Source organism: Globicephala melas, chromosome 9 (assembly GCF_963455315.2).
Source record: "Globicephala melas chromosome 9, mGloMel1.2, whole genome shotgun sequence".
Classification (NCBI taxonomy): domain Eukaryota; kingdom Metazoa; phylum Chordata; class Mammalia; order Artiodactyla; family Delphinidae; genus Globicephala; species Globicephala melas.
In genome coordinates, this window is record NC_083322.1 from 56,432,440 (window position 1) to 56,459,587 (window position 27,148).

General features: G+C 38.7%; 1 protein-coding gene across 2 annotated transcripts in view; it reads right to left on the reverse strand.

Moving 5' to 3' along the window:
- Positions 1-27,148, reverse strand: part of CALCR (calcitonin receptor) — a 150,196-nt gene that overhangs the window by 26,944 nt on the left and 96,104 nt on the right. For both annotated transcript variants that reach the window (XM_030857260.2, XM_060304600.1), the window contains 3 exons: positions 26,177-26,289; positions 20,430-20,521; positions 12,175-12,301 (listed from right to left, as the gene is read on the reverse strand). In XM_030857260.2, coding sequence (XP_030713120.1) covers positions 12,175-12,301; positions 20,430-20,521; positions 26,177-26,289 — 332 coding nt within the window. The remainder of the gene's footprint in view (positions 1-12,174; positions 12,302-20,429; positions 20,522-26,176; positions 26,290-27,148) is intronic.

The window sequence follows — 27,148 nt, forward strand, 5'->3', positions numbered from 1 at the left end:
GGAAAGGGACCATAAACCCACTGGGATGCCCTGCTGAGAAGTGAGAACACTGTTTTCTTTTGCCCCCAACAAAATAAACCCTTACAGAAGTAGTGTGAAAGCACTGGGATAATGCAGCCTCCTTTTACAAGAAATAACTTTCTTTTTAATATATCCCCTTGGGCACTGGGAAGGAAAATATTTTTGCCTCTTAACTACTGATTCACTGACCTGAGAACTGGGTCAAAATGAAAAAAAAACAACCCACAATTCTGTCTTTAGTTTGCTTAAGGAAGAGTCTTTAAAAAGTATATATTCTTTTTTATATAGAAAATTATGTATTCTTTTTTATAGAAAAGAGACATATGCTTAATCACAGAGATGAAGTGCTGATGGATGTGCTTTAGTTTATGACTTTGGTTATGTTTTTCATGTTAATTGCAATTTCAATAAATATTTGTAGACTGAAAATGTCTAATATCTTCCCTTTTTCAAAAATTTCTTCTGCTAATTTTTTTTGTCTGTCTCTTCCTTCTTGGGTTTTTCTTTATTATCTCCACTTTTCTTGACTAGGGAGGACCTTAATCTAGTGTTTTCTGGAATGTCAGTTTTTTAAGAAAAATGCAGTATTTCATATAATTTATTTAGAGTAATTTAAAATATCTGATGTTGCACATGACTTAGTAATACGTTGATGACATGACTCTCAATATTTGGCTGTTATTTTCTGTCTTTTTAAAGGTGGGGAATTTTATTGCTCGGAAAGATGGGGCTTTTCTAGTTAAACCTGGTTAAACCTTTCCTAGTTCTTGTTTATCCCCTGGGTATTCAAATATATTACAACAGGGGAAATTCCTTTATTCTTAATGCCTGCATTTGTAGTTCCAACTGCAATTTACTTTAATAGTCTTTTGGATAGGAAAAGATCCTCAAGAAATTAGACTTCTATGATAGCATTTATGACAGAATATGCATTTTCAAGATAAGGTACAATACAAAGTTTAAGACCTATATCTCTCTTGGAAATAGTAAATAAGCATTTTCAATAATGAATAACATACAAGATATATCTACTTGAGAGTTCTTTCCTACCCTTTTCTTGAACTAATTTTGCCTGCCTAGAGAAAGCAGTCCTGTGTTGTATGTGGAGGATTAGATAAGAGATGTACCAAAATCTCACTGGAAAACAAAGACTGTTCAAATAGAGAAAGTACTAACAACAAATGTCCTAGTTTTTTTCCTTTGGGCCAGTTGTATGCTTCACAATTTACAAACGTCAATTAATTTTTGTCGTTGTGGTCTTTGGTTTTTAGCCTATGCTATTTATATGTATTTGGTGAAAGGCACATGTTTCCAGATTTTGTCCTGTGGAAGAAAACAGACATTTGGAAATGTGGAAGAGGGCGAAGTGTGCTCACACACTCCCCGTTTTCCACTGTAAGTGGGCTGTGATTGGTGGCTTATTCTCATTTGAATCTTAGAGGAAAGGAGACTTCTCATTCAGGCACACAGAGCAAAATCAGACTTTTTGCTCCTTTGTTTTCCACTAAAAAAGAGCCATACACACACTTTGAAATAGGTAGATAAATGACTGAGTCTCACATATATAGTTGCAAGACACAGGCAGCTGTTTCCATGTGAGGCTGGGCATATTCCTAGGGATTGTGAAGAGAATGTCATAAATAGATATTTCCCACAAATGATATGAATTTAGTTCAGCCTGAAGACTAAAATTTGAGTTTGGGGTGCTCAATAAACACTTGATTGATTGGATGAAGTTCTACCTTTCAAGAGTTTTATAGTTTTTTCCTAGGAAGTTTACTCTTGCATAGCTAAAAAAAAAAAAAAAAAACCCAAGTCTGTTAGGTTAAAAAGATATTGATTAGGAGAACCCGGGGTTAGTCATGCCATAAAGATAAACTTCTTTTCAGTTTTTCAAACTTCTGTCACTTTGAGAATGCCTAATGTGAGACAGCCACCCTCCCATCTCCATATCCAGAAGAAAGCTTCCTATTAATTTCTCTGTCTCCCCTATGCTCACATTCTCCCAGGGAATCAGCTGTTTTGTGGCTAAGCCAGGTCCCTAGAACCTGCTTACAGGCTTTATTAAAGGTTTCGAGGCAATAGGGGAGCTGGAAGGCAGAGCTGAGCTGGCTGCTTGGTGGCTAGGAGGCAGCCTGTGTGCTGTGACTGCCAGAGTACCTAGGAATGTCTGTTCCTAAAGTACCTATGAAAGTGAAAACATCCGCCAATGATAACTTACCTGTCTAAGAAAACGGATAGAGTAACAGATTGGTTGGGAAAGTCATGTGCAGAGACCTAGGGAGCTAGCCACAGGGCAAGGGTTAGCAGTAACCTTGTGAGCAATCGTTTGCAATATCATGCTCTTGGGAATTTTTAAAAGCTTTATGCTTCTTTGGGACTCTGGGACAACCCCTTGGAAGTAAGAGCAGTTTCTATTACTCTCATTTGATGGATAAGGTTAAATGGCTTCTACAATTTAATAGTGAACTCAGAAAAAGTCCTAAATGTATACTATTTCAGGAGGATAACAGGTTTAGTATGATCTCATAATGAATGAAAAGCCCCCATTACCCTACATCCAGAGGGTGGGCTGGAGGCATAACATGTGGGTGTGAGACCCCGCACAAGAGAGATGGGAGAGAGTCTATTCAAGAATTACAAGACCTCTGCTCCCAGGTTGGTGGGCTGATTATTCAATAACTAAAGTGCCATTTCCTGGCCTACTTTGTACAGATAGTAACTTTCTCAGGGTTTTCATATTTAATGGGAAATGGGATGCTCCAAATTTGAGTTTTGCTGAGATATTCTTGGTTAATGGCTTCTACACCTGTTTTAATCTTAGTGGGAATCAGCTTCCCTAATGAAATGGAGTGTGCTTGTCTAATTATGAAGAACCATTACTTTGAAATGGCCGAGCCAATATCTTTATGAACAATCTTCCTAAGGAAAGAAATCAAGATAATCAAGAGCACCACGTGGTACAGAGGAGAGAGGATGGGCTTCTGCATGGGACAGGTCTGGGTGTGAATCTATCTATCTAACTATCCACGGTGTGTAGGACAACTATCTACGTCTAACTATCCATGGTGTGTAGGACACGTGCCTTCACTGAGCCTCCATTTACTCAGTTAATAATGGGGGGACGAGGGGAAGATGGCGGAGGAGTAAGACGCAGAGATCACCTTCCTCCCCACAGATACAACAGAAATACATCTACACGTGGAACAACTCCTACAGAACACCTACTGAACGCTGGCAGAAGACCTCAGACCTCCCAAAAGGCAAGAAAGTCCCCAAGTACCTGGGTAGGGCAAAAGAAAAAAGAATAAGCAGAGACAAAAGGATAGGGACGGGACCTGCACCAGTGGGAGGGAGCTGTGAAGGAGGAAAGGTTTCCACACACTAGAAGCCCCTTCACAGGCGGACACTGCAGGTGGCGGAGGCGGAAAGCTTCGGGGCCGCAGAACAGAGCGCAGCAACAGGGGTGCGGAGGGCAAAGCCGGGAGAGTCCCGCACAGAGGATGGGTGCCGACCGGCACGCACCAGCCCGAGAGGCTTGTCTGCCCACCCGCCGGGGCGGGCGGGGCTGCAAGCTGAGGCTCAGGCTTTGGTCGGAGCGCAGGGAGAGGACTGGGGTTGGCGGCGTGAACACAGCCTGCAGGGGGTTAGTGCACCACGGCTAGCCCAGAGGGAGTCCGGGAAAAAGTCTGGACCTGCAGAAGAGGCAAGAGACTTTTTCTTCCCTCTTTGTTTCCTGGTGCGCGAGGAGAGGGGATTAAGAGCGCTGCTTAAAGGAGCTCCAGAGATGGGCGCAAGCTGCGGCTAAAAGCACGGACCCCAGAGACGGGCATGAGACGCTAAGGCTGCTGCTGCCGCGGCCAAGAAGCCTGTGTGCGAGCACAGGTCACTCTCCACACCTCCCTTCCGGGGAGCCTGTGCAGCCCGCCACTGCCAGTGTCCCGGAATCCAGGGACAACTTCCCCGGGAGAACGAACAGCGAGCCTCAGGCTAGTGCAACGTCACGCCGGCCTCTGCTGACGCAGGCCCGCCCCGCACTCCGTGCCCCTCCTCTGCCGACACAGGCCCGCCCCGCACTCCGTGCCCTTCCCTCCCCCCCGCCCGGCCTGAGTGAGCCAGAGCCCCCGAATCAGCGGCTCCTTTAACCCTGTCCTGTCTGAGCGAAGAACAGACGCCCTCAGGTGACCTACACGCAGGGGCGGGGCCAGATCCAAAGCTGAGCCCCTGGGAGCTGTGAGAACAAAGAAGAGAAAGGGAAATCTCTCCCAGCAGCCTCAGAAGCAGCGGATTAAAGCTCCACAATCAATTTGAAGTACCCTGCATCTGTGGAATACCTGAATAGACAACGAATGATCCCAAATTGAGGAGGTGGACTTTGAGAGCAAGATTTATGATTTTTTCCTCTTTTCCTCTTTTTGTGTGTATGTGTATGCTTCTGTGTGAGATTTTGTCTGTATAGCTTTGCTGTCACCATTTGTCCTAGGGTTCTATCCGTCTGTTTTTTTGTTTTTAATTTTTTTCTTTCTTAATAATTAATTTTAATAACTCTATTTTATTTTAGTTTATATTCTTTCTTTCTTTTTCTTCCTTTCCTTTCTTCCCTCCTTTAGACAACGAATCATCCCAAATTGAGGAGGTGGACTTTGAGAGCAAGATTTATTATTTTTTCCTCTTTTTGTGAGCGTGTATGTGTATGTTTCTGTGTGAGATTTTGTCTGTATAGCTTTGCTTCCACCATTTGTCCTAAGGTTCTATCTGTCCGTTTTTTTGTTTTTTTATTTTTTCTTAATAATTATTTTTAATTTAATAACTTTATTATATTTTACTTTTCTATTTTATTTATCTTCCTTCTTTCTTTCTTTTTCCCTTCCTTCCCTCCTTTCTTCCTTCCTTCCTTCCTCCCACCATCCCTCCCTCCCTCCCTCCTTCCTTTCTTTCTTTCCTTCTTTCTTTCTTTCTTCCTTCCTTCCTTCCTTTCTTTCTTCCTACTTCTACTAATTCTTTCTCTCTACTTTTTCTCCCTTTTATTCTGAGCCTTGTGGAGGAAAGGCTCTTGGTGCTGCAGCCAGGTGTCAGTGCTGTGCCTCTGAGGTGGGAGAGCCAACTTCAGGACACTGGTCAACAACAGACCTCCCAGCTCCACATAATATCAAACGGCAAAAATCTCCCAGAGATCTCCATCTCAACACCAGCACCCAGCTTCACACAACGACCAGAAAGCTACAGTGCTGGACATCCTATGCCAAACAACTAGCAAGACAGGAACACAACCCCAGCCATTATCAGAGAGGCTGCCCAAAATCGTAATAAGTCCACAGACACCCCAAAACACACCACCAGACGTGGACCTGCCCCCCAGAGAGAAAAGATCCAGCCTCATCCACCAGAACACAGGCACTAGTCCCCTCCACCAGGAAGCCTACACAACCCACTGAACCAAACTTAGCCACTGGGGACAGACACCAAAAACAACGGCAACTATGAACCTGCAGCGTGCAAAAAGGAGACCCCAAACACAGTAAGATAAGCAAAATGAGAAGACAGAAAAACACACCGCAGATGAATGAGCAAGATAAAATCCCACCAGACCTACCTAACAAATGAAGAGGAAATAGGCAGTCTACCTGACAAAGAATTCAGAATAATGATAGTAAAGATGATCCAAAATCTTGGAAATAGAATAGACAAAATGCAAGAAGTATTTAACAAGGACCTAGAAGAACTAAAGATGAAACAAACGACGACGAACAACACAATAAATGAAATGAAAAATACTCTAGATGGGATCAATAGCAGAATAACTGAGACAGAAGAACGGATAAGTGACCTGGAAGATAAAATAGTGGAAATAACTACTGCACAGCAGAATAAAGAAAAAAGAATGAAAAGAACTGAGGACAGTCTCAGAGACCTTTGGGACAACATTAAATGCACCAACATTCGAATTATAGGGGTTCCAGAAGAAGAAGAGAAAAAGAAAGGGACTGAGAAAATATTTGAAGAGATTATAGTTGAAAACTTCCCGAATATGGGAAAGGAAATAGTTAATCAAGTCTAGGAAGCACAGAGAGTCCCATACAGGATAAATCCAAGGAGAAACATGGCAAGACACATATTAATCAAACTGTCAAAAATTAAATACAAAGAAAACATATTAAAAGCAGCAAGGGAAAAACAACAAATAACACACAAGGGAATCCCCATAAGGTTAACAGCTGATCTTTCAGCACAAACTCTGCAAGCCAGAAGGGACTGGCAGGACATATTTAAAGTGATGAAGGAGAAAAACCTGCAACCAAGATTACTCTACCCAGCAAGGATCTCATTCAGATTTGATGGAGAAATTAAAACCTTTACAGACAAGCAAAAGTTGAGAGACTTCAGCACCACCAAACCAGCTTTACAACAAATGCTGAAGGACTTTTCTAGGCAAGAAACACAAGAGAAGGAAAAGACCTACAATAACGAACCCAAAACAATTTAGAAAATGGGAATATGAACATACATATCGATAATTACCTTAAATGTAAATGGACTAAATGCTCCCACCAAAAGACACAGATTGGCTGAATGGATACGAAAACAAGACCCATATATATGCTGTCTACAACAGACACACTTCAGACCTAGAGACACATACAGACTGAAAGGGGATGCAATAAGATATTCCATGCAAACGGAAACCAAAAGAAAGCTGCAGTAGCAATTCTCATATCAGACAAAATAGACTTTAAAATAAAGACTATTAGAAGAGACAAAGAAGGACACTACATAATGATCAAGGGATCGATCCAAGAAGAAGATATAACAATTGTAAATATTTATGCACCCGACATAGGAGCACCTTAATACATAAGGCAAATGCTAACAGCCATAAAAGGGGAAATCGACAGTAACACATTCATAGTAGGGGACTTTAACACCCCACTTTCACCAATGGACAGATCATCCAAAATGAAAATAAATAAGGAAACACAAGCTTTAAATGATACATTAAACAAGATGGACTTAATTGATATTTATAGGACACTCCATCCAAAAACAACAAAATACACATTTTTCTCAAGTGCTCATGGAACATTCTCCAGGATAGATCATATCTTGGGTCACAAATCAAGCCTTGGTAAATTTAAGAAAATTGAAATTGTATCAAGTATCTTTTCCGACCACAACGTTATAAGACTAGATATCAATTACAGGAAAAGATCTGTGAAAAATACAAACACATGGAGGCTAAACAATACACTTCTTAATAACAAAGTGATCACTGAGGAAATCAAAAAATACCTAGAAACAAATGACAATGGAGACACAACGACCAAAAACCTATGGGATGCAGCAAAAGCAGTTCTAAGAGGGAAGTTTATAGCAATACAAGCCCACCTTAAGAAACAGGAAACATCTCAAACAAACAACCTAACCTTGCACCTAAAGCAATTAGAGAAAGAACAAAAAAACCCCAAAGTTAGCAGAAGGAAAGAAATCATAAAAATCAGATCAGAAATAAATGAAAAAGAAATGAAGGAAACGATAGCAAAGATCAATAAAACTAAAAGCTGGTTCTTTGAGAAGATAAACAAAATTGATAAACCATTAGCCAGACTCATCAAAAAAAAAAAAAAACAAGGGAGAAGACTCAAATCAATAGAATTAGAAATGAAAAAGGAGAAATAACAACTGACACTGCAGAAATACAAAAGATCATGAGAGATTACTACAGGCAGCTGTATGCCAATAAAATGGACAACCTGGAAGAAATGGACAAATTCTTAGAAATGCACAACCTACCAAGACTGAATCAGGAAGAAATCGAAAATATGAACAGACCAATAACAAGCACTGAAATTGAAACTGTGGCTAAAAATCTTCTAACAAACAAAAGCCCAGGACCAGATGGCTTCACAGGCGAATTCTATCGAACATTTAGAGAGGAGCTAACACCTATCCTTCTCAAACTCTTCCAAAACATAGCAGAGGGAGGAACACTCCCAAATTCATTCTACGAGGCTGCCATCACCTTGATACCAAAACAGGACAAGGATGTCACAAAGAAAGAAAACTACAGGCCAATATCACTGATGAACATAGATGCAAAAATCCTCAACAAAATACTAGCAAATGGAATCCAACAGCACATTAAAAGGATCATACACCATGATCAAGTGGGGTTTATTCCAGGAATGCAAGGATTCTTCAATATATGCAAATCAATCAATGTGACAGACCATATTAACAAATTGAAGGAGAAAAAACATATGATCATCTCAATAGATGCAGAGAAAGCTTTTGACAAAATTCAACACCCATTTATGATAAAAACCCTGCAGAAAGTAGGCATAGAGGGAACTTCCCTCAACATAATAAAGGCCATATATGACAAACCCACAGCCAACATCATCCTCAATGGTGAAAAACTGAAAGCATTTCCACTAAGATCAGGAACAAGACAAGGTTGCCCACTCTCACCGCTCTTATTCAATATAGTTTTGGAAGTTTTAGCCACAGCAATCAGAGGAGAAAAGGAAATAAAAGGAATCCAAATCGGAAAAGAAGAAGTAAAGCTGTCACTGTTTGCAGATGACGTGATACTACATAGAGAATCCTAAAGATGCTACCAGAAAGCTACTAGAGCTAATCAATGAATTTGGTAAAGTAGCAGGATACAAAATTAATGCACAGAAACCTCTGGCACTCCTATACACTAATGATGAAAAATCTGAAAGTGAAATCAAGAAAACACTCCCATTTACCACTGCAACAAAAAGAATAAAATATCTAGGCATATACCTACCTAAGGAGACAAAAGACCTGTATGCAGAAAATTATAAGACACTGATGAAAGAAATTAAAGATGATACAAAAAAATGGAGAGATATACCGTGTTCTTGGATTGGAAGAATCAACATTGTGAAAATGACTCTACTACCCAAAGCAATCTACAGATTCAATGCAATCCCTATCAAACTACCACTGGCATTCTTCACAGAACTAGAACAAAAAATTTCACAATTTGTATGGAGACACAAAAGACCCCGAATAGCCAAAGCAATCTTGAGAATGAAAAACGGAGCTGGAAGAATCAGGCTCCCTGACTTCAGAGTATACTACACAGCTACAGTAATCAAGACAGTATGGTAGTGGCAGAAAAACAGAAAGATAGATCAATGGAACAGGATAGAAAGCCCAGAGATAAACCCACGCACATATGGTCACCTTATCTTTGATAAAGGAGGCAAGAATGTACAGTGGAGAAGGGACAGCCCTTCAACAAGTGGTGCTGGGAAAACTGGACAGGTACATGTAAAAGTATGAGATTAGATCACTCCCTAACACCATACACAAAAATAAGCTCAAAATGGATTAAAGACCTAAATGTAAGGCCAGAAACTATCAAACTTTTAGAGGAAAACATAGGCAGAACACTCTATGACATAAATCACAGCAAGATCCTTTCTGACCCACCTCCTAGAGAAATGGAAATAAAAACAAAAATAAACAAATGGGACCTAATGAAACTTCAAAGCTTTTGCACAGCAAAGGAAACCATAAACAAGACCAAAAGACAACCCTCAGAATGGGAGAAAATATTTGCAAATGAAGCGACTGACAAAGGATTAATTTCCAAAATTTACAAGCAGCTCATGCAGCTCAATAACAAAAAAACAAACAACCCAATCCAAAAATGGGTAGAAGACCTAAATAGACATTTCTCCAAAGAAGATATACAGACTGCCAACAAACACATGAAAGAATGCTCAACATCATTAATCATTAGAGAAATGCAAATCAAAACTACAATGAGATATCATCTCACACCAGTCAGAATGGCCATCATCAAAAAATCTTGAAACAACAAATGCTGGAGAGGGTGTGGAGAAAAGGGAACACTCTTGCACTGCTGGTGGCAATGTGAATTGATTGGTACAGCCACTATGGAGAACAGTATGGAGATTCCTTAAAAAACTACAAATAGAACTACCATATGACACAGCTACTGGGCATATACCCTGAGAAAACCATAATTCAAAAAGAGTCATGTACCAAAATGTTCGTTGCAGCTCTATTTACAATAGCCCGGAGATGGAAACCACCTAAGTGTCCATCATCGGATAAATGGATAAAGAAGATGTGGCACATACATACAATGGAATATTACTCAGCCATAAAAAGAAACGAAATTGAGCTATTTGTAATGAGGTGGATAGACCTAGAGTCTGTCATACAGAGTGAAGTAAGTCAGAAAGAGAAAGATAAATACCGTATGCTAACACATATATATGGAATTTAAGGGAAAAAAATGTCATGAAGAACCTAGGGGTAAGACAGGAATAAAGACACAGACCTACTAGAGAACGGACTTGAGGATATGGGGAGGGGGAAGGGTGAGCTGTGACAAAGCGAGAGAGAGGCATGGACATATATACACTACCAAACGTAAGGTAGATAGCTAGTGGGAAGCAGCCGCATAGCACAGGGAGTTCAGCTGGGTGCTTTGTGACCGCCTGGAGGGATGGGATAGGGAGGGCGGGAGGGAGGGAGATGCAAAAGGGAAGAGATATGGTAACATATGTATATGTATAACTGATTCACTTTGTTATAAAGCAGAAACTAACACAGCATTGTAAAGCAATTATACCCCAATAAAGATGTTAAAAAAAAGAAAATAGAAGATAAAATAATAATAATAATAATGGGGAGATGGCAGGACATGAGTAAAGATGCAGATGCAGAGAATGGACTTGGGACATGGGAAGGGGGAAGGGTAAGCTGGAATGAAGTGAGAGAGTGGCAGGGACATATATACACTACCCAATGTAAGATAGATAGCTAGTGGGAAGCAGCTGCATAGCACAGGGAGATCAGCTCAGTGCTTTGTGATCACCTAGAGGGGTGGGATAGGGAGGGTGTGAGGGAGACGCAAGAGGGAGGGGATATGGGGATATATGTATATGTGTAGCTGATTCACTTTGTTATAAAGCAGAAACTAACACACCATTGTAAAGCAATTATACTCCAATAAAGATGTTAAAAAAAATAATGGGGAGAATATCCACCCTTCGCTGGGGTCTTGTGAGGATTCAGTGAAATGAGATTACTTTTATTAAAATCAGTTGACATGAAAGACGAAAACTCATCAAGGTAAACCCATTCTGCACCTAAGACAGGGATCTGTCTCAATAACAGATGCCATGGTTTTAAAAGATGGATCACAATGCCTTTCTGGATGTATTCACACTGCAAAAATTATTAGCACTGTGGATCCATTAGAAGCCAAATTAAGCTGCTTTCCCATGCCATGCCACTGTCACGCAGGATGCATGCCCTGGGCAGATTTCACGCATTTTTGTCATTGGGTTGGCAGAGCTGTCAAATGCCAGTTTTGAAAGATGAGGCTATCTACAGATGCTTGCATAACACAGTTAAGCAGAGAAACAAAAATGAAAATATCCCTTGGCCATTCATTGTGTGCTGGATAACTTCTGTTTGTGCTTTCAAATGCACTCTCTACCCAGCTCCTGGGCCTGGAGAAATTGCTCTGCACATCTCCTTCAGGGCTTCCTCGCCCTCTGGTTTCTGGCTGAGCTCAGTTAATGGGGGCCATTAGCAGAGACTGGGAGATGACAGTGCCTGAACTAGGGACATTTAAATCTTTTTTCTAAGTCATGCAAACATAGAACATGATAAAATTTATATGAATCACTAGAGTAAATGCATAGCTACTTGCAGCTGAAGTGACTGGCCCAAGACCAGCTCGGCACCAGAATGCTGAGGGATTAATACCTATGCACACCTGTAACCCATTAGTGACACACTGGGGCCACTGCAAAGCACTGCCTTAGTACACCTAGTATATGTGCTCAGTGAACTTCCCATAGATGTTAATAAATTATTGATTAGTCATGAAAATTCATTATTTACGGTGTGATTCTTATTGGGCTACAACTTTATCATTCCCAGCCCTTTACTATAGCATATAACCATTACTTCCAATAATTACACAGAAATGATGTGCCTTGTTAAATGCAAAACTCAACTGTAAAATATTATTATATATATAAACAGCTGCTTAAGTAAGACAATGACACCATGTTCACTATTTATACTTCTTATATCCTTGAAAATAAAATTAAAAACAAATCATGTAGTGCTTACCGGATCCCTTTTCACGAGCTCTCCGTTGGGCACAACTTCCACCAGGTGGATGATGATAATGATAGAATTCAGAACGTAAGTCAGAAACATGTTCTTGTGCAGAGTCACCCTTTGGCACTTAAGGCTCCTGGAAGGAAAAAGTAACAGAAAGCATTAACCAGTGCCAAAATGTTGATGTACCTGGAAAAAAAAAACCCACTTTGTAAATATTTTTAATATTTTCTTTAGCAACAGAGGAAAGAACATATAGAAATAAGTGAAGCTGTTTTCATCTTTAAGACTCATTACTACCTTTCTGCCTGATTTTTACAGACAGTTTTCCAGTAGCTCATAGTTTTCAGTCCTCAGGGTGACTTCCTACAATAACTAAAAGAGTGAGTGATAAAAATCACTTTCAATGATAACAAATGTCATAAAATTAATTAACAGAAGGACTTTTACAAGAGAAACTATTAGGGTTTGGAATTGTGCTTCAGATGAAATGTCGACTCTCTATTGATGTAACCTGGCAGAAATTGAGTGGCAAATGGGATAACAGAGCCTGAAGTCAGAAACAAGGCTGCCTGACAGCCTGACTGAATCCATGTCCTTGGCCCATCACATACACAGATTTTCTTAAGTCTCCTGTCATCCTTTTCTTTCACCATTTCTTTTAATACCTTCTTATTTCTTGTATTCCAACTGGAAATCAACCCTAAGGCTCCTTCTTTCCATGTCCTCCTGATGGTGGAGCTCAGACACAGGCAGAGAATTCTAACTAGTCTCAAATCTGATCTCGTGCTGAGGCACAGTGTGGTTTGGACCTGGGATCTATCCAAATGCACTGCTTGTTGGAACAGCCATGTCCCACCTCTGGCGTACTAAACGGTTTGCTGCATTTTTCATTCCTTTCTCCTCCACTTCATAAATTTGTACTTGTGTACTTGTGTGAATGTTCATCTAAATAAACATTAGTTTGAATATCCTACTTCACTTTTTTTTTTTTTTTTTGCGGTACGCAGGCCTCTCACTGCTGTGGCCTCTCCCGTTGCGGAGCACAGGCTCCGCACGCGCAGGCTCAGCGGCCATGGCTCACGGGCCCAGCCGCTCCGCGGCATGTGGGATCTTCCCGGACCGGGGCACGAACCCGTGTCCCCTGCATCGGCAGGCGGACTCTTAACCACTGCGCCACCAGGGAAGCCCCTCCTATTTCACTTTTTGATGCAAATGTAGACAGCCTGCAGGACGGCTATAACAAAATTGGAGTGATTATCCTAGATGAATTAAAATCTCGTGTTTACCATATTTGATCCAGTCAAAAAATATTTAGCATAATGTGAGAAATTTAACGTTAACATTCAGTTAATGATGCCAACGAGTGATCATAGTAACTACTCCTAAAAAATCTTCATGGAATAAAGCTAGAATCCCAGGCATTTTGACAAGAAAATTCTGGGGAAAAATGGGTCATGAAAATGCTTTCCTATATTTTCAAATCAAAGGAAAAATGAGTTGTCAATTATCTGTAGTAAAAAGTAACTTTAAGCAATAAGGGCAACTGTTAGAGCATATTTTGATTATTGTAGCTACCTTTTTCAACTCTTCAGGAAGCACAAGTATTAGTAAATAGTTAATACAGAATATTTTAAAATCCTCAACTTGTTGAGCAGGAGTAGAATGCAGGAGGCAGCCAATGGTAAAGATGGGGTTTAGAGGAGAACTTTCTCTCCCTCTCTCTCTTTTTCTCACACACACTACCATGTGCTACTTTATGTAGCAGCAGAAAATTTTGTTAAATAAACTGAACCTAGTTGGTTTTTTAACAGTACTATAGAAAGTAGGATGCAGGGGGCTTCCCCGGGGGCGCAGTGGTTGAGAGTCCGCCTGCCGATGCAGGGGACACGGGTTCGTGCCCCAGTCCAGGAGGGTCCCACATGCCGCGGAGCGGCTGGGCCCATGAGCCATGGCCATTGAGCCTGCGCGTCCGGAGCCTGTGCTCCGCAACGGAAGAGGCTACAATAGTGAGAGGCTTGCGTACCGGGAAAAAAAAAAAAAGTAGGATGCAAATTTAAGGCTTTAAAAAGAAAAAAATATTTATGTAAAACATCACGCCCATTTATACTGCATAAACTCTTCCCATAAAGTAACTGTTAAACATCTGACCTGCCCTCTTTCATACAGTCGTAATAGCATTTTATAATTCTTCTCACTGGGAGGCAAATATCTGTGTTCTCATTATTGGATTCAGCCTGGCTTAAACCAACGACAGTTGACATTATGCATAACTAAGGAGTATGGATGAATGCATCATTCAGCATTGTTATTCTCATGCCTGATTTTCTTTGGATTGGGTAGGCTTCAATAATCTGTCAATGGATATTAGCTTACAGAACTGGTTAATGTTCAGTCTCCTGTGTAAACCAGAACTGCCCTAAATAAAATATACTTCCTCCACCTCCAGCTTACTCTTGGGTTCTTGTATCCCTGTTTTTTTTTTTTCTTCTTAACACTTACTGCCTCCTGACATATCGTATATTTGTTTACTGCCTGTTATTTTCTCTTACTAGAATGGAAATGCTAAAGGAATTTGTTTTGTGTACCTAGCACAGCTTCTGACACACAGTAGGGCTTAATACTCTTTTTTGCATTAAAAATCTTTATATAATAGCAATTTTCTTTGAGCCGTGACCACTAAACAGTTTTTCCAGTACAGAGAATTACATTAAATGCTAGATGATCTCGTATTTCATACTTTGTATCATACTGAACATTTGCCAGATTCTTAACTAATATTGGACATTATCCTGTTGTTCAACATTACGTAAAACCTATATACAGTACTGTGTTATGTACACAATGAGAAAGTGATGGTTTAAAGCTGGATAAACTGTCAGGTTCCAAAGGAAGAATATGACTAATATATGAGTCTGTTTCTTGAAGATTTCAATATAATTTCCCCTTATTGAGTTTTAAAATTTTTACTACACTTACTTGATGACATTTACACTCAGCTTTTTGAAGCGAGTTAAAGGTACTTTAAATTTATTAAAATTCTTTCAATAATCCAACACATATTACTGTGTATCCAACTCTGATTCAAACCCTCTTGTAGATGCTAGGGATATATGGGTAAACAAAACAGACAGCTTCTGCTTTCTAGGACCTTATACATTACATAATTATTTACTATTAAAATAAATGTTCTGAAAGAGGTACAGGATGCTGAAGAGGATTAACTGAACTTAAGAAATTATGTGTTTAATTGTTCTCAATACAAATATCCTGTTGCCTGAATGAACATGAGAGAAGCGGACATTTTCCTGTCAGACCTGAAATGTCTTTAGTAGAAATGGCATGAAATAGAAATAGCTCTACTTTATTCCTCTTGATAAAAACAAAAAACAAAAAAAACACAGGTATTTAGATGGAGAGGATGTTGCTTACTCTGAGTGACAGGGAACTATAAGTACTATAGATTCTCCAAGAGTGGGAGGATAAGACAATATAATCTACTCCTGTCTTGGCCCCATCAAGGTGTCATTCACATGTGAGGATAATGATTTACTTTCATATGAATCTCAAGATGTCACACTTTAAAGTTAAAGCTAAATGTCATATTTATGATTTTAATTTACCTGGTATAAATCTTTCACATTGAAAACTTTGTTTCAAGTTATTGGTATCCCATGCATGTATATGTGTGCTTGCGGGATCTTGAAGTTGTATGAGAAGGTGCTTAATATTTGCCTTGAGTCTTGCAGATTGTATAGATCAGTTTGATATCACAGGACAAAACACAACTTTAAGTTTTCCTTTACTTAGGTATCATACCTTGTTCATGATGGACAAGAGGAGTGAGGGAAGGAGGGAATGTGAAATGGATTGCATTAAAACTCCTAGAAAAATTCAGAACAGTATGTTATACATCTTTCCTGTCTGACAAGGACTTTATATCTTTGGATTTAGCACAAAATCTTTATCCTTAAGGAACTCCCTTTCAATCATAACTCTTGCTTCTTTTCCTATTACTACTGTTCTATGAGTGAACATGTGCCAAGCGATGACCAATAGTTACCTTTGGTGTCCTGCCATGTCAAGGGTGAGTTGGGAGAAAGGAGGCTGTTTTTGCTGCCATTGATTTAATGGTTTCTCTGGAGGAACAGGAAGGCAGCCAGAGATGTATAACAGGATACTATATAAGATAGTTATCTATCCATCCTCTATAAAGATGTGAAATAGAATAATAGGGAATACTGAGTAATAGAGGAGTCAATCTTCCTTTTAGAGGTCCCAGTGGAAAACTTTTTGTTTTTTTGGCCAACGTGGTCAGAGTAATGTAATGTAGAAAATGTAATGCAATGAACACACTTCTCTTTCAGCATATATCTCTGTTAACTTTCAGGCAAGAGTAATTGATATTCACAATATTTAATCAGCAAGTAGTACTTTGGTACCAAGTAGTCAAAATGGACGTTAATGAATGTTCTATTATTGGACTTTCCTTAAGAAAAAACAGTGAGATATTTTAGTATTTAGAATTATTATGCAGAAATGTAAATTGATAAATTGTACATGGAACTGATGAGATAAGTGAATTTATTGCAAACTTGCTTAAAATGGCAGGAAACAAACCCAAATGTCCACTTATGTGACTTTCTCAAGCCAGTCTTCTGTAAAGGTATTTTTATTTTAACCCTCTTATTGACATTTAACTCTTGGCAATCGTGAGGAGTCTTAAGTAATTTGATGGTTCTATTTAATTCCTCTCCATGGTACTACTCCTAACTATTTTTCCCAGTATAGGTCCTAAACCAAATATCCTAAAAAGGCTGTTTTCAACCTTTAATTGGTGGATCAGAAGTAACCTGTATATCATCCTGAATATTATTTTAACTCTGCCACTTTGTACAGTTAAGATCTTCAGTATTGCCTTTTCTATGATTTAAATCACTGAAAAAATTTTCCTTTATCTTGAAGAGGGCCTAGAAGTTCAATTTTATTCTTTTAAAATAACGAAGACTTTATATATATTTCTACAATCATTTTCCAATAGCACAGGGAGCGTGATTCTTATTGGTTTCAGGTTACACAGTCCTGCCTTTTATCTTCTCCTGAATGCTCACAGTAAAATAACATTAAGATTAGCGGCCTGCCGTAATGATCTCATTCTGAGTAATACCCCAGGATTTTTAGCAAAGTATTGGCAGTTCTACAGCCTCCCATATATTCAGTAACTCCTCTGCAGGCCTTCCTGGCCTGCTGGTTTGAGAAGGACACCTGCAGGGTTATTCCTTTTCATAGACCCTAGAAGGCACATGTTAGGATTTTAGAGTGAGATTTCAATGGGATGATTATGAATGAGGCATTAGGTCTCAGAAGCAGAGCTGAGTGTAACTTCTCATTTTGGTTTCATGAACGTTTTATGAAATTGATTATTTGGATTTTGCAAAATAACTCAACCCTGGGCGTGCAGAATTAAGCAAGGGAGTGATGATTATTGCTTGCTCTGGTTTCACACAGATGATGCCATTTAAGTACATAAATTGTAAAACCTCCCCTTGTAATGTGCAGTAAATATCACAAGGGTGATGTTGAGTGTTTGAAAAACACCTGGGAAAATATTTCTAATTAAAAGATAAATGCAGTCATAAATCAGTTATTTTATTTTTATTGTCATAGTCACTTTGAATATTTCTGAAATCCAAATGTAAGAAAAAATGTGACGCATTAGAAACATACTTTAAGGAAAACAGATGGCATTGATAGTTTTAGTTTGGGCAGATTTAAGGTAAGATTAAGAACAGGCATAAAAATCAGACATGACTGCTTCTGGATTTGAATATTTAGCATCTCAGCATGTGTGTTTTTTGTATCCTAGTCACCTTTTACTGTGTGTACCCTAGAGAACCAACTGTTTCACTTTGTGTCTTCCCATTGTTATATTCAGATTCTACCTCAATAAGACATGTTTTTCCACCCAAGACTTAAGTTACTGTTTGGAAGGTTCTTGAAACAGAGACAGTAAGGGCAAATCTGTGCTTCCTAGATAGTATGCCCCCACTCCCAAGGATTTTACCAGATTAATTTTGTTTGGGGACTAACTAGAATTGAGAAATATTTCACTTTGCCTATGTGCTACACTTTTAAACCCCCATCTTTAGTGGCTTAATAGAGAAATTATATAAAGAACATTCTTACTTTCTTTGCTGATTTGGCTCTCAGACCTCATCACTTATTTAAGTGACTGGAGAAGAACTAAGAGATCTCCCTCGACATTTTTTAATCTTTAAAGTCCTGTGTACATTTATTAATTGCAGAGTTACAAATTTAAAGAATAGACTTTTAGTGACAGACTTTTTAATCAAAGTTATACGAGAGCCATGATGATGTATTTTTGCTCTGTGGTCAAGTGTAGTTGAAAAATGAATAGACATTCAAAGATTAATCATGCTATGTGTTTACTCTGCTGTATTCTGATTATAATTGAAAAAATTATTCTAATAATTAATCCTTCATGTCTTGTTGCTTTATCAGTCTTTCTCCTGTTAAACCAAATATGGAAGAAGCTCACTCTCTGCTTACTTGTTATTATTTGCTATTCAGTTAAAAACTTGCTATTCAGTTATATTGCTTAATCAACATAAATTGATGATGTTGACATAATACAATATGTAATTATGATGTAAGTTATAGGCAAAGATTAAAAATAGGGTCAAGGAGGACTTCCCTGGTGGCACAGCGGTTGAGAGTCCGCCTGCCGATGTAGGGGACACGGGTTTGTGCCCCAGCCCGGGAAGATCCCACATGCCGCGGAGCGGCTGGGCCCGTGAGCCATGGCCGCTGAGCCTGCGCGTCCGGAGCCTGTGCTCAGCGGCGGGAGAGGCCACAACAGTGAGAGGCCTGAGTATTGCAAAAAAAAAAAAAAAAATAGGGTCAAGGGAAAGAATAATTGTAGTTGTATTAAGGGTGTGGTAAGTGTGATTCTCCCCTTGGTTTAATTTTTTCTAGTATTATCATGGCAATATTTTAACAAAAGTCAAATTAAGATTGTTATTTTATATATGAATCACTATACATTTAATTACATATCACATCTTTTAAGTGTGGAGAATTATTTGTAGTCTGTGCCTATGAACTTTTCTTTTTTTTTTTTTTTTTTGCGGTACGCGGGCCTCTCACTTCTGTGGCCTCTCCCGTTGCGGAGCACAGCCTCCGGACGCGCAGGCTCAGCGGCCATGGCTCACGGGCCCCGCCGCTCCGCGGCATGTGGGATCTTCCCAGACCGGGGCACGAACCCGTGTCCCCTGCATCGGCAGGCGGACTCCCAACCACTGCGCCACCAGGGAAGCCCCTATGAACTTTTCTTAATCATTTGTGTAATATCACTAAAAAGAGTATCAGTGGAAGGAAATAGCACTGTAGCATGCCTCCTGCCTTTGATTTAAAAAAATGCCACGAAATTTAGGACATGTTTTTAGGATCAAATTTAACATGTTACTATCTCACATACTTTGTGGTCATTCCTAAAACTATAGAATATTTTACATTCTCCATTATTGTAAAATCAGTAACTATATCAACTTAATCATTTTGCAATAGGTAATGCAATCATTTGTATGGACACAGCCTCAGAATAGAAACCCTCATTGGAATTTTGTTTCTTACAGTTCTTAGAAGACACTTTCAGTTAACAATGGTAGGTGTGCAAGGGCAAAAAACTGACACTTGACAACAGGCCATCTTCTTCTAGAGGTTCTCCTCGACTCTGGCTGAGTTAGTTAAGGCCAAAAGAAACTTCCTTTTCTGGCTGAACATGATCATGGCCTTACCAGCCCCACTTGTCTTCTGGCCCAATCCACTTACAGTACAGCTCACAATTAAGCAGGGTGTGTTTGAACTTGTGGTCACCTCCATATTTTAGAGTGAGGGTAAAAGAAGGAGGAGGATTATTTCCTCAATACTTCATGGAAGCTTAGCCATGGTAAGTGGAACTTTACCATGTTAATGCAGTGTATTTACGGGCTCACAGGATTATTTCATTTTGGGAAGGAGGCATATCGCCTTTGAAAATTATATGTATCCATCCTATTTTCCTCAAAGATAGGGTTAAAAAACATATTTTAATTAATTTCATTTTTCTTGCTACTTCATGACTCCCAGTGTTACATGTCTTGTAATCAGCAGACTTCTCCCTGCCCAACAATCTTGCAGAGTATACCATTTATTTTAGTACCTAAGAGAAGAAAATAAAAGGCAGATGCTATAGGTGTACTTACCTAACAAGCATGAAAATCGCCAGGGAAATCACCAGGGTGAACATCGACATAGAATGACCCACAATAGCCAAGTAGTACAGAATGTATGCATTCTGCAACAACAACAACAAAACCAGTTACTAAAGCAGATAGGTGAATAAATTATTATAGAAGAGGGAAAACAGTTTATTTTTATTATTATTTTTTTCATCAGTGTATACATGTCAATCCCAATCGCCCAATTCATCACACCACCACCACCCCCACCGCTTTCCCCCCTTGGTGTCCATACGTTTGTTCTCTACATCTGTGTCTCAATTTCTGCCCGAAAACGTTTATTTTTAAATAGTGTAAATCAACAAATGTTTTTCTCCTTTAAAAAAATGACTAAAATGATAACAAATATTTCAGAGAATTAAATTATATTGAATTATAAATTGGATTAATAGATTAACTTTCCTAAGAATATCAGTTTTACTGGAATATGCATGACATGGTGGGAAGAATAGAAGATGGGATTCATCAGAGCGTTCTTTACTCAGAGTATTATCGTTAAGTGTTTGTGTGACACTCATAGGTCCAGTCACTTCAATTTTCCAGACTGCAGTAGTCCTCATCTGTAAAATCATGAGGTTGGAATAGATGATTTTTAAAGCAATTGTATGTTGTAAGGAACATTATTTAACACAGGGATACAGAAATATTGGATGTGAAAGAATGAGAAAAGATGGCCCAGGTAAACACTAACCATAAGAAAACTGGTGTGATATCATACGAGTCCAGATGTTAAGTCAGGATGATACAGCAATGCTAAATGTCTATGCACCTAATAATATAAACTCAAACCACACAGAGCATAAAGCAAAAACTGACAGCTCCTAGTAATCAACAGAATGAACACAGGGAGGAAAAATCTAGCTATAGAAGATTTGAACAACATGCTCAACAAACTTCACTAATTCACATATAATAAGCATTGCACACAACATCTGCAGAATACCCATTCTTTTCAAATGCACAAAGAATATCCAAATTGACATACACTAGTCAGTAAAGCAAATGAATATATTTCAAATAATTAAAATCTTAAATAGCATCTTCACTGACCATAATACTCTAGAAATCATTAATAAAAAGATAACTTAAAAAACACCTTCATACTGTCGAAAAGCAAACAATATATTTCTAAATAAACACTGGATCAAAGAAGAACTCACAACGACACACCAAAACTTTTTGGATGTAGATGAAGCTGTGCATGGAGGGAAGTTTAAAGACTAAAATGCATATGTGAGAAAAGAAGATTGAAAATCAATGACCTAAATTTCCATCTAAAGAAAATTAAACTTTAAGAATGTAAAAGAAAGGAAATAGAAATGATAAAGAGAACTTGAATATATATTGAGTGGATGAAAGACAAAACCTAGTTCTTAAAAAAAATAATTTCAATACCCCTTAACAAGACTGATCAAGAAAAAGACGACCCAAGATAAATGAAAACATATGTGCACACAAAAACTTGTACACAAAATGTTTAGGGGCTTCCCTGGTGGCGCAGTGGTTGAGAGTCTGCCTGCTGATGCAGGGGACACGGGTTCGTGCCCCGGTCCGGGAAGATCCCACATGCCGCGGAGCGGCTGGGCCCGTGAGCCAGGGCCGCTGAGCCTGCGCGTCCAGAGCCTGTGCTCCGCAACGGGAGAGGCCACAACAGTGAGAGGCCCGCGTACCGCAAAAAAAAAAAAAAAAACGTGGAAATAACATAAATGTCCATCAACTGGTATATGTGGTTTGTCCACAGAATGGAATACTATTCAGCCATAGAAAGGAATGAAGTACTTACACATGCTATAACATGGACAAACATTGAAAACATCAAGCTAACTGAAAGAAGCCAGTCACAAAAACCCACATATTGTATAATCCTATTAATATGAAATGTCCAGAAAAGGCAAATCTCTTAGAGACAGAAAGTAGATTAATTTAATGGCTACCTAGAAATCCATCTGTTATTATTTGCAGCTGATATAATACAATACATATAAAATATAAAATTTATATATTACTAAAATTAATAAGTGAGTTTTATAAAAATTGTTGGATATAAAAATGAGAACAGTTTTAATACATAAACAACAAATAATAAAATTTCAAATGTGGCATTTACAATTGCATTAAAAAAATCAAATGCTTGAGAATAAATCTGCAGAAGGGGGACTTCCCTGGTGGCGCAGTGGTTAAGAATCCGCCTGCCAATGCAGGGGACATGGGTTTGAGCCCTGGTCCGGGAAGATCCCACATGCTGTGGAGCAACTAAGCCTGTGCACCACAACTACTGAGCCTGCGCTCTAGAGCCCGCAAGCCACAACTACTGAAGCCCGCATGCCTAGAACCCATGCTCCACAACAAGAGAAGCCACCGTGAGAAGCCTGTGCACCACAAGGAAGAGTAGCCCCCGCTCGCCGCAACTACAGAAAGCCCGCACGCACCAACGAAGACCCAACGCAGACAAAAATAAATAAATAACTTAAAAAAAAATCTGCAGAAGGATGCGTGTGAGCTCTACACAGAAATCTATAAAACATTATTGAGCAATATTAAAGACAGAGATGAATAGAGGGATATATTCTATTCAATGTTTGGAAGATAAAGATCTCAAAATTTTCAAACTGATCACAAGGTTTCCTTGCATGTAAAATTTGACAGACTGCTTCTAAAATTTGCACTGAAAATACAAAGAAAAAATATAGCCAAGACAATCTTGAAGAAGAACACAGTGGTAAGACCTACTCTATGGAGCATCATGATTTGTTATAAAGCCACTGGAATCCAGCAGTGTGATACTGGTGCAAGGAGAGACAAATAGACCTGTGCAACGCAGTCCAGAAGCATGTAGTGACATGTATGGTCACTTGATATATGATAATGGTGATGTTATAGGGCAGTAGGGAAAGGAGGGTCTTTTCAATAAATGTTGCTGGGTCAGTTGAACAGTGATATGGAAAAAAAATACAATGAATCCCTAACTCTAATTTTCAACAAACTAAAATGTGTGTTCCAAATTGAAAAGAAATAGCACCTCTTAGGTATAATCTTTGACCAGCAGTAGACATAGCTCAGCATTTAAATCTAAGTTCTTTACTTATGTTATTCCACATTGTTATATTTTCCAACGTTGCCTTTTATATTTATGATGCCAATGGGAGAGACATTTAGGGGCAGGTGGACCTATGACACTTCTCTGACAATAGTGGATCATTTCCTTCTTTATTTACTGATAGGTAGAACTCTCTAAGCACCTAACTTGTTTTCAGAGCTGGGCACCCTGTATTCTATTTTGTCTGGGAGAAAAAGAGACTGTAATATCCATTTTGTGGGTGAAAAAAACCAGAGACTCAGAGAGGGCAATGGCTTGAAAGGAGGACAACATAATCTCTGGGCTTCTGGTGTTAAGTTCCCTCCCACAACAGGTTATTGGGTTGCGGGAGAAACTTAAGGTATTTTCAGTAACTTATTGGGTCCTGGTATGAATGTGAATGCAGTGTAGATAAGCTGGAAAATTTCTATGGAGTTCCTTGAATTCCTGGGAGAAATGCACCATTTATGTACAAATCATTACCCTTGAACATTTTGATTCTTATCAATTTCCTTGTGAAGGGTCTGAGATTGAAACACTAATTCTGCTTAAAAGGCTCACAAAACAGAGCCCTTTGTTTGGTTATGTGCATTATTGCTAGACAGAAACAAGTATTGCCTTGTAGGCCTTAGAGTTTCAAAATGAACGTGTCAACTTATCCTGAATTGTGGTTGCATCATTTCACTAGGCATTTACATATTGTTCGTCAGTTTCATTGTTGATACTGCTCTGCTAACAGTGCTTTTTATCCTTGCAGGTAATGATAGTAAATCTGGAATAGTTGGTTTATACCTAGAACTGATAAAAACTTCAGTATAGCTTGTAGGTCCCTTCTTAGGAGGTATTTAGGAATCTTTGCAAGAAAACACTCAGCTCCTGTCTTTTTTCCCCAGGAATTCATTTTCTGACTCTTTTTCTAACTTTACCACTAGACAAAAACAGGTGTAGCATTTTCTAACAGTCTTTCCTTTTAAATAGTTTACCATATTGAGTCCCCTTGCCATTTAAAGTACTGTTTTTAATTTGGATATATAGGCATGCCAGGATTTTATTTTTATCTCTGCATATTTTATTTGTAAGGAAATTTTATATAATTTAATTCATTTTCTTTCAGTTGCCTCTAGAATACTTTAAAAAATATTTATGCTTCTGAAATAGAATTGTCTAAATGTGTAAGGTTAAATCAACAGCTCATAATTTATTTGCCATTTTTGTATCATTCGTAAGACTGAGAAGTGTTTGTTTTTTTATTTAAATAAATTCTAGGTTGATTTTTTTTTTTTTGCCTGTATATAGATGGAAGATTTGTGCATATAATTTCAATCATTATGTTAGGTGCCTAGAGGGGAGTATTTATTCTTAAAATACTTTATTTCCTTCTCAGATGTGGCCAGAGTGTGTGAAGAGGTCAAATGTGGCAGCACTGAGAATTGTTTATTTTGATGTGCACTCTTTCTAACAATTCAGTTAAAAGAGTTAAATTTTTTTGCTGTAAAGTAATCAGCATTCATTCAGGAAATTCCTTACTCATTGACACGTCATTTCAATCAGACCTTATTAAATAAATAGCTCTAGGATGTAGGCACGTGTCTTGACTCTCAGGGGTGACTTAGCAATTTGTGGAAGTGGTAACTGGCTTTGGTGCCCTCAGCCTGTGCCTGTGAAGAGATGTCCCTCTAGTCAACTGGTCTCTAAGCTATCTATTCATCTTCTTTGTTTTTAATTGTTGTTTATTTTGTTTTTAATGGAAGGAAAAATTTCTATACTCATAAAGCTTCTTTATAGGAAACAAAAGCACTGATGTGCGTATAGCTTCCAACTTCGCAATAACTGAGCATACAGGCCTATCTTTGAAGGAAACAATAGGTTTCTCTTGCAGCCACCAGGGCTGTGCAGAGATGCCCTGTGTGCTAAACGCTGACCAACGGTTTCTCCCAGCTCTGTAGGGAGAGGAGGCTGGTGGTAGACTTAATGATCTTTTCAGATTTCTGAAGCATCTGAAGAAGGCAGTAGCCATCTGCCCCCCACTCCCCCGCCCCGCCCCACTGGCTTAAATGTTTCTAAGCTAAGATAGTAAAAATATTTAACAGCCAGTAAGACACAAGAAGTAGCAAGTTAGAATGGACTTCCACTGAAAATAATCTAAACAGCCACACGCTTATCAGTGGGCTGATGGGAAGCCCCATTCTTAGAGTTCCTTCAAGGCTTGATAGTAAAACTGTCATAGACATCTCAGGACAGGGATGTGGACAACCGTTAGCCGGTGACTTGTGGAGAAATCTGTAGTTTTGGACCTCTTTCAGGAGAAGAGATGTTAAGGCAGTTCCTGGAAATGCTGCCTAATGTCTGGCACTGCAGGGAATCCCATCATTTGCTCCATGGACACGTTCCCCTTGCCGCAAATGGCCTGATTCCACATGCTCACAGAACTCTCACTGACAGAATGCCAACCAAGAAGTAAAACATCATTTTCTCTAGTGCCACTTCAGAGTCCCTAGAATTGAGAGGTCATTATCTGATTTCCTTCTACAAAATAGTTGGCGTCTTGGTAGCAGGTGTTTTACAATTAGGCATAAATTTCCATACACAGATGATGGCATTCTCACCCAATACTGAAATTTGAAATAGAACCTACCTGCATCTTCTCAGGAGTGAAAGCGTTACACATAGTATAGTTGGACCAGGATATGTTGCTGCCAGGGTGCGTGTACCAAAGCCCGTCTTCCTCACAGTACTTTGTAACTTTTTCTGTTAATGAAACAAAACTTACTATCTCAAAATAACAAGAAGGAAAAACAATAAATTAAAGCTTAAAAGCCATTCCAAAGTGTTAATCACTTTATAGAACTTGAACGTCAATAGAGACTACCTCGAATCCTGCATTAGACAGGATACTTTAATATGCATTGCTTCAATTTAGCTTCAGCAAAGTCATGTGAAGCATTGTTATCTCCATTTTGCTTTGACAAACTTATTCTGAGTTATTCAGACTTTTTCTAGTTCTCCAAAGTACCTCTCCAATGCGTTTACTGCTTAGAGATCATATAACAATCCTGAACTGGTAAAATATGAAAAGAGATTTTACCAGTGTGTTTGCAATCCTCACATAGTTTTTATTTTTGATAGTTTCATAGGGATAATGTTTTTGAAGCATTGTTCTTCATTGGCAAAGGCAAAGAGTTATCACACCTATGGAAAACCCTTTTATATATGATTTCTGGTGTTTTTCTTTTAGCACGAGGATATGGAAATCAGAATCATATACTAATATTTGTCATTGTTTTAAAGGCTAAGAAGCAATTAATATTAAAAAATTTATTTTGCTGAAATATTACTTAGATCTGATAACATTTAAAATAATTTTCTATCAGAAGTTGCGGTTAGTCAAATCAACATGCTAAGAGCTAGTATGAAAATTATTTTAACTTTGCCAGTTTTTAGGGTGAAATTCATAATTTTTCATTGTATGAATGAAACAGATACTACCAAACTCAGCACAAGATTTAAACTGAAAATTGTAGACTTGTTTGTAATATATCTACTCCAACAATGATTTAAAATGGATGAAAAAACACATTTTTCAAACAAAAGGTGTTTTAAAGCGCCT